Genomic DNA, 9,217 nt, shown 5'->3' on the forward strand with positions numbered 1-9,217 from the left:
GCAAAATCTAGCCAACCGAGTCAGAGCCCACTGATTCACAACCAGAAACCAAGAAATAACCTGACTCATCTCCATCAAAGGGCAAGAGAGGGAGCGAGAACCTCTCACCTCTTCTCCGGCAGGGAGAGAAAAAGCCAGGATGGAAATATAAATAATCAATTGTTCTGAAATTTGCAAATTTTTGCGAATGTTTTAACAAAAACCACAATGAAACAATATTTTACAATTTATATTCTATATTTTATAGAAAATATTTTAAATAACACATTGTGTTAACTATTCTAAATTTAATTTAAAAATCTTAACACGAATCAAATAAACCTTTTGCTCGGATGTTTTCACATTCCTGGTCGATATCATAGTTGCTAAAAATAATCATTTTTAAACCAAATCAAATTAAATTTTTCTAATATTTTACTCGTAAAAGTCCTTGAATATTCTCTTCTTTTTGTTGATGTGGAAAATTTGGAAGCATGAAGCCCCCAGAATCGCAGTTGTTAGTGCATAAGCTGCCCAAAGTTTTCCTCTGCGAGCTGAAAGACCATGCAATTCCGGCTTGGGTAACTTAGACATGTTCTTTTCTACAATTTCTTTTTTAAAAATTGCCCTTTTGTCAAGTAAATCAAATTTTATTGACGGTTTCCCTAGTTTCAAAATAAACATTTCAAATTCTTGCACTTTTCTGATGTTCCTGGTATATGTTTATTGGATTAACGCAACCAGATATACACCTGTTCTATTGTATTATGTAACTTAACATACAAAACTGATTTTTGGGAAATTTAAATAGTTTTTTAGTTATTCTAAATAATTCTAATTGTGTCAATTAAAGCAGGATAAAATTTATAACAAATTTAATCTTGATTTTTCAGGATTCTTTCTGATTTCTATGAATTCTAAAGGTAATTATAATCTATTTATAGACTTGAATAATGTAATGAGCGTTTTTTTTATAAAATCATGACTTAAAAATCGCATTGTTAAGATATTGGTACTTTTTTTATGCTTTATTAAGTACTCTACGTGATTTTAAGGTTCTTTGCTGTGTTAAGAGCATAAAAAATACTTGATGATGATGAATGAGTATGTAGATGTTAAGAGGAAGACTTTATGTAAAAATAATGTTTATTGACATTTAATATTTAATTAATGTATGTGATATTTGAATGATCATAAAAAATTTAGAGGTATAAAAAGTTTTTGATAGTCTTTGATAAGTTTTAAATCAAGTATAATGTTTATAGGTAAAATAAATTTTATTTTTAGGTAATAATTATAATGTAATAAATATATGTATATCCTCTTAACAATTATGACTAACAACAAACATGAGCTATTTGAAGTAAACACCAACAATCGCATTTGCAGTTGTTAACAATCCTTTTATTAAATAAGGTTTAAATCAAAGTATCTAAAAAGGAGATAATATGGGAATAGAATTAGAAAAATTTATATTTTTTACAATTTTGGTAAGAAATACAGTAATAAATATTATAAGGATATTATATAAAGAGTTAGAGTAAATAACTGTCATTTTTTTATAGGTGCATATGGTGTGTGGCCAGTTTTATGCTTATAACGATGGTGAGTATCAATGGAAAATCTTAATTATCAAATTAAAAACTAATATAAATGTTCAAAATTATCTTAAAAATATTAATCACCTTTATTTTTTGTAATATATTTACAAAAAAAAATAGAGAACTTGTGATTTTCTAAACTAATTTGAATATAATAGGATGGCATTTTAATTTTTAATTATGAATATTTTTTTATCAGTGATATACATATATTACCGAAGTACCTACATAAAATTTTATATATTTCCTGTGAAATTTATAGTTGTTTCAGCTAAACTAATAGACACAAAATTTTACTCAAAGTACATACTTCAGAGTCGTTTGTGACTAAAGAAATTAATAATATCGTATTTCTTGGCTGAAACTCAGGGGAGGGGGGTTCTTCAGCCCTTACATAATACCCTTGTTTATATATTAAAAATTCATATACAAGGATAATACCCTAAGAATATATAAGGATAATACCGGGCCTATGGTATTTTTTAAAAATGGTTTTGCTTCTGTACTCTGCATTATTTCACAACCATTCGATAATTTTTTAATGCATTTTAATTCTACAAAGATACTTGTTTATTTATCTCAGATTATGTATATCCAAAGTGTATATCCTAATTTATTAGTAAATACATAATATTTTGTTTATAAATTAATATAAAAACAAAATATGAGGATGCTGTGATTTCTTTCTGTAAAAATAAATCACGGGGATTTTCCCATAATTTTTCTCTCTGATATCTATTCAAAATGGAATGTTACTATGCAAGGAAGATAATTATTTTAAAAGGTCAGAATAAGTTCATGGATAGTAAAAATAACGTGCAATATATCACACAATTGATATTTGAATCACGAACATTTATTTTTTGCAATATTATTATAGAACAATCTATTTATACCATGCGATCGAAAAAAATGGCAAAATTATTTTTTTCTAATTGTAACACAATACACAGTGTGTTCCTTATATTCTCCATTGCGTTTAAGATCCTTATAACCTGAATAACCTGGGAAGCAGGATTTCTGCGCAAGTACAATCACAAGTTGCACCTTTGCAAGGTCTTGGTGAACGAATAAATGCTCAAGTTCAAAGGAACCTTCAACCTTTACAAGTAAGATCATTTTTAATAGAAACGCCTTTAATATTAGCGATGTGTACATATATCGATATTTTAAAATATCGATATTAAAAATATCCATATTTTCAGTTCTGTTTTATCTTTAACCTTTACAAGTAAGAGCATTTTTTAATTGAAATAACATCACTTAATAATTGAGATGTATAAATATATCAATATTTTAAAATATCGATATCTATATTTTCGTTGGTGTGAATATATCAAAATATCGATATGAAAAATATTGATATCGATAGGTTCTATGATGTTTTATCTTAAGCCTTTACGAATAAATTAAAATCAAAGATTAAAATCATTGAGTTATAATAAAGGAGGAGATGCTATTCCCATATACGACTAGCCAAGAAAAACGGTTTCACTGGGCGGAGGTTAAAGTAGCATCAATATGGCGGCGATATCAGTGTTGGACTCAGCAAATTTGCATTTTTTTAAAATATTCCTTTAAAATTTAAATAAATTAATGTTTTTTATTTTTTAGTTATTAGTTTTTTTTATTTTTGAAATTAATTATTTATTTATAATAGTGAAAAAAAAATATTTCTTATACCCAAAATTTGTTAAATAAAATACCTACCTAAATAAAATATAATATTTTATTTAATATTATTATTTTTTCTAGTATGTATTTTAAAGATAAAATGTGTGTATCATATTATAGTTTTAAAAAAATAAAATAAAAAATAACTTACCTTAATTGACTTTTGTTGAAGTTGATGATATATACCTATGGGAAAAATGAAACTAAAAATAAAATTACGAAAAATGCAACTTTATTTATTACAAATAGATTATTATAAAATATTATGATACACATTAGAAAAAATATGAAAGTTATTGCCCTTTAAATAAAATAAGTTTATTGCTTTGATGTCTTTCACTTACAAGATTGTTTAATATATTTTTACTGAGGTATATCATTCAAATATTTAAATATCTTTCTATTATACTTTTTATTAATAATGTTCTGTGATTATCTAGAAATGATTGATCAAAACTGTGTGATACTAATTTAAAACTTTAAACATATAAATAATAATAACATATAAATAAAAAAAATAATAAAAATTTAAACCAATTTATTATTTTAACAAAAATAACCCTGTTCTAAAAACATTCAACGTCTACTTACCAGTTTTAGGAGCAAGATTTTAACAAATCACACCAGAGATTTTTTGGTCAAATTTGGTATAGGTAAGCCCTTTAAAGTTATGCTGAATCGAGTGGTTTGGTTTGGATTATATACACAGATTAAAAAAAGCCCTAATGCACTTTAACTACTTACCCACGAAAACTGGAAAGTATGCCTAGAATATTTTTAGAACAAGGCTATTTTTGCTAAGTAGATAAAGTTTTTCATGTAAAAACAACCCGAGACATATTGCACAATTAATAAACTTTTTTTCAGAGTGAACCTAAAATAAATGGGTCACACTGTATAATAGCACTATAGTATATTAACACACACAATAGTATATTAACACACACAACACTGCATAAACATTGCCTTTTTAATTCATATGATTATGATTTATTTGTTTTATTAACCATTTTCTATGTAATGTGTATTTTATAATTTATTGTCAAATTGAAACGTAATTTTAATTACAAATCCGGTACCGCAAATCCTCCTAGAAAGACATATATATTAATAAAAATTGGGATTTAATTTATAAAATGGTATATTAAAGATAATAAAATACTCAGAGTTCGGCCCTGCATCTTGTTTACCATTACCTGTGAAATGTAATTCCTGACGATTTCTTTCTATCGATGGCGTTTCTGCTACTACAACTTCGAACAGCACATGACACCATGATTTTTATAGTCACACAACACACATAAGTCCAAATAAAACACAAAATAACTCAAAATAAACGCAAAAATCAAGAACAGGATTACGCTAGACGGCAATAGCACGAATTGACAAGAGAGTCGCATCAATATGGCCGACCTGGTACCGCTTTGGTCACGTGATAGCATCTCCTCTTTTATTATAACTCAATGATTAAAATGCTATAAATGAAATTAGGGATGTGTAAAAATATCGATACTTTCAATGGCGTTTTTGCCTTAGATTAACAATAAAAAGGTTTAGCTAACGGTGTATCGATATGAGATATAGATCTGAGAAATTTTATTAATGTGTTTTAGTCGAGACTTGGCGAATTGGATGGCTTGGGTGATAGAATATCAGCTCAAGTCCATAAAGATCTTGAGCCAGTCAGAGCTATCGAACTTAATTTCAAAATGAGGGATGGAGTCGGTGGTACCACGATTGTAACACACCAGCCAAGTGGTAAGTGTACAGGGTGTTGGTCTAACACAAAGTTTTAATAATTTTCTTCATTTTTTTCTAGGTCGCCAATTTATTTATAATAATTACAAACCTTTTATCTGCAAGGGAACCGTAGATATCAAAACAGGGACATGTTCAGGAGACTTGGTGCCCTTCGAGATAACCTCCTCAAGTCCACAAACCGACTGGTGCTACCTACGTAGTTATAGTTTGATCAACAACCAAATTTGCATAGGCCTAAAAGGAGTTAGTGTCACAAGCTTCAATAATCAGATCACTTGTAAAGGTGTAGGTGATTCTCCTACGTTTACCTCAAGTTTAGATGATTATAAGAAGCTGTGCTCTGAAGTTTCTGCTTCTTCTGAGTACCGATACATCCCCGATGTGAACTCTCCACAGCATGTGGCTATACCCAATCAAAATGCTCATGTAAAGTGTGAAAATCGTGATAAAAACTTATGCATTTTTCACGAAAATAATTCTTTACTGAATACATACAGTACCTCAAACGGTTTTCAGTATTATAGTACCGGAAATAATGTAAACATTAATGTGGGTGGTACTTATTAGATTTTATTAAAATTCCTATTATGGGGAATTTTTAGACTCTTAAAAAAATTATAGCCATCTATTAAACAATTAATATTTCAGTTATATAATTTACAGCATAAAGTCTAATACTTTACTGTTTAGATCATATTATTTAGATGTTTTAACTGTAATTATATTAATAAGTGTACTATATATAACATAATATTCAATAAACTGAATATGCTATAAAATTATTTTGGACATTTTAAATAAGAATCTGGACTATATTGCAATAATGATCTGTCTAAAAGAAAAATGTGTCTGTTCAAATTTTCCTTAAAGCCCGCCTAAATGATCGCAGCACCAGTTTATCGCGGTGGTGTTTCTTATAACTAAATTTAGCTGTGGCGTCATCTGCAGCAACGTAATGAAACTACGCTATTAATAGGTGTAGAATTCTGTAAAATTGCCTCTCCTGGCATCTAGCAGAAGGTGACTGTACTGTGAATTTTTAGCATAAAGAAATCTACTATTTCGAGTGTGGCACCATCGAACGTGCAATAGTTCAACTTTAATGACAATTAACAGAAATCTGTATTTTTCGGGTGCCAAAAAGTGTTTGATCAGGGCCATCTATTATTTTTATTTAGCACCATTTATGATTTTTTAACCGAAAAATTAAACGACATGTTTTATTGCCTTCAGTGATTACGATTTTTTGAAATTTTCGCTGGAAAAGGTGATTTTATTGTGTAATATTTGTTCATAAACTTTTCTTAAGGCTCTGCTCGATCATATGTTATAGTAAGTACTGTTTATTTCGTGCTACTTTACGTATTTTTTCTTCTCAATAGTTTTTGTTATCGCCAACCATGATGGCGTCTCTTGGGATTTAACAGTGTTTTTGCGTAATAATACTGTTTAGATACTTTCTTTTATAATAACTTAACGAAAAAATGATTAAACATTACTATGTAATTGTTGATTTCAATACAAATTACAAGTTCTCTTTTTATTTATTAGCGTTGTGTTTGTTTTTGTACTTATGATGGAGGCTGGAGTTTTTTCAGATATTTTAAGTTTTCTATGTCTACTATATTATTTTCTATGTTTTAGCATCATAAAATATATTTTCTAAAGGTTTGGATATGTTTTATTCTAAATATTTCATTGTTTATCGCATTTTACATAGTATATTACATAATGTTTTTACCATTCTCATTTTTTCCCAAACTGCGCATTTAGAAATATCGTATTTTAGTTGTATTGTTGTTTAATTTTAGGAAAGGTAAATCACAAAATTTTTAGATACATTAACCGGGAAAAGATCCACGGTATACCAGATCCACTAAGGAATTTCTTGTTTTGATCTGGATATTCTCACACCTTTTTTACATAGTACATAAAAACTTTTGTTGTTTTGATTTCTGAATGTCTGTATTAGTCACACTACTTCAAAAGACTGCATGTGTTACGTTAAGAATTAAAAATTACTTTAAAAACTCTAACAAATATACTTTTCACATACAGAACAGTAATTTTTAGTAGAAGATTGTGATTTTTGAGAGTCCTAAATATATTTTTTGTTTTGTTTTAGACATTAATAATAGCACATATATGAGCACATATTCTTCATGCGTTCTTTCGCAGAAGAGGACATAGGAGTGATCTCAGAGAAGGTAGCTAATCTTTGACTAAGGGTTAAATCCGATGCAGGAAGATAAAAAGCATGGGGACACAAAGATTTATGGCAAATTGAGACTTATCTAAGACAGTTCAGCCATGTCTACAACTACAACTTTGAAACTAAACAAAGTAAGTCTTATTTTTTGTTAATATATTACAGGAAAAATTATATTTTTCATAGTTTATATTTATTTTAGTCACATTATTAAATATACTTATGCTTAAATCTTAAATCAAAACCAGCATATAATTTAATTTATTTCTTCAGTTCTTAATTTTACTGGTTGCCTATTCTATCATTAAAAAAAAATGAAATTAAATCCAAGAACAAATTATAGCCATTATTTATTTCTAAATTTAAATTTTAAATGCATCTACTATTTTAATGCACTTACTTTACAAACTATGAGCTAGTAGATATTATAAAATACTATGTATCTCCTTTGTTAAAGGATTTAATAATAGCTATTAACATTAACTAAAGTATATGTAACTGAGTAAAAAAAATATGATACAGCTTAATAATTCTATTTAGTAGGCTTTATCTTCGTGGCAGTTGATGGTTATGTCCTTCTTCATCTGCAACGGTTTGAAGAAGATGCCCATTACATTGAATAAATTCAACATTCAACAGTGGAATCACGAAATTCAACATTGAAGAGAACCTAAATCATTTTAGGTAAATTGTACTATTTTTTTAAAATCAAATATATTTAATAAATATCTAATATTATTGTAAAATAATATTTTTTTTTAAATTTTGTAAAACTTGTAGATATAAATTATAATGAAATGTAATATTGTTTATTTCTTTGTTACAGATTTTGTACAACAAATCGATGGATGTATACAGTTCCAGGGCAGTACATTTATCCTTTTGATGAATATTACCAACAATGCATCAGGACTTACAAGTATATCTAATTTTTTTTTGGGGTAAATATATTTCAACTGATATTTAATGTTCATCACAGTGGATTTCATCATTTTTAAATTTAATTAAGTAGGAAAAAAATCCAATGAGTCTCTACGTTGCATTTTTATGATTCCTTAATATCGTAGACAAATTCAGACCATCTAGTTTTAATTCGGATAATTTTTTGGCCTTTGGCCACTTCATTTTCTTATTGGTAAAATCTAATTAGAATTTTGCATCATGTTGTTTTTGGTTAATTTTCATTTCTCTATAATAGCCTGAGTCCTATATTTTCTCCATTGTGGAAATAATAACATCATTCATTAATTCTTTAAAATATTCTATTGCCTGTATTTAAGTCTCTTTTATTTGCATTATTTTTCTTATGGTGTAATTTTTCAAATGCTTTTTGTTTGTGTAATTCCTTGTACAGAATTTTAGTTTTGATGGATACATTTTTATGTCATTTTGTTCAGATCGTATCCCATGAATTGCTATAATTTTACAGATCTTGTTGGTTCCCTTTGCCCGTGTTTAAACACACGAAAGACACTTAAAAATCCTACAAAAAGAACCATTTCCAATCAATTCCTGGCGCATTCGCCATTTATTCAAAAAAACCTGACTCGTCCTCAGACGATGTCACTTCTGTTTTTCCTAGCCTTTTTTCCAATGAATTTTCCCAAGTAACATCGACTCCAGAGCATCACAGCTAGCCTCCCCAAAAGAGGAGACCCGGGTCGCCCCCTAACCCTGATGTTCGGGCATCGATGACCTATGTAGCATGCATAGGTACCCAAGGGAGTCACCACCCTCTGGTTTACGAGCTAGGTGTTCTAAAGCTAGAGGCTTCGGCCGGATACGACCTGGCACCCAAGCTCCGAGACTTCTTCGTGCACGTATTCCGTGACCCTCGAAGAGGCAGGGGGCGGGATATCGGACACATTGAAGATGATGAGGGGGGTCCGCCTGTAGGGGGTCCCGGTGGATGTCCGCTCGATGGGTGACGAGGGCGACCCGAGACGAGGCTGCTTAGCTGGGATGGGAACTGACTGGTGAGGCTTAATCGTCG

General features: G+C 29.2%; 1 protein-coding gene and 1 long non-coding RNA gene across 2 annotated transcripts; both read left to right on the forward strand.

Moving 5' to 3' along the window:
• The first annotated feature begins 1,312 nt into the window (after window positions 1-1,312).
• On the forward strand, window positions 1,313-5,797 carry LOC115884888. Its single transcript, XM_030903602.1, has 5 exons — window positions 1,313-1,469; window positions 1,545-1,584; window positions 2,565-2,689; window positions 4,868-5,012; window positions 5,074-5,797. The coding sequence occupies exons 1-5, from the start codon at window positions 1,428-1,430 to the stop codon at window positions 5,580-5,582; spliced, it is 861 nt and encodes a 286-aa protein (XP_030759462.1). The 5' UTR covers window positions 1,313-1,427; the 3' UTR covers window positions 5,583-5,797.
• Window positions 5,798-7,271: 1,474 nt separating this feature from the next.
• Window positions 7,272-8,162, forward strand: LOC115884968. The gene is made up of 3 exons (XR_004050655.1): window positions 7,272-7,358; window positions 7,765-7,908; window positions 8,051-8,162. It is a non-coding gene; the product is annotated as an uncharacterized LOC115884968 (long non-coding RNA).
• Window positions 8,163-9,217: the final 1,055 nt, after the last annotated feature.

Source organism: Sitophilus oryzae, unplaced genomic scaffold (assembly GCF_002938485.1).
Source record: "Sitophilus oryzae breed Bouriz unplaced genomic scaffold, Soryzae_2.0 scaffold_358_pilon_pilon, whole genome shotgun sequence".
Classification (NCBI taxonomy): domain Eukaryota; kingdom Metazoa; phylum Arthropoda; class Insecta; order Coleoptera; family Curculionidae; genus Sitophilus; species Sitophilus oryzae.

Coding starts and splice junctions, on each gene's coding strand:
- LOC115884888 (XM_030903602.1), top strand. CDS start 1,428: ATGGGAATAGAATTAGAAAAATTTATATTTTTTACAATTTTG. Junction 1,470..1,544: donor TTATATTTTTTACAATTTTG/GTAAGAAATACA, acceptor ATTTTTTTATAG/GTGCATATGGTGTGTGGCCA. Junction 5,013..5,073: donor TGTAACACACCAGCCAAGTG/GTAAGTGTACAG, acceptor ATTTTTTTCTAG/GTCGCCAATTTATTTATAAT.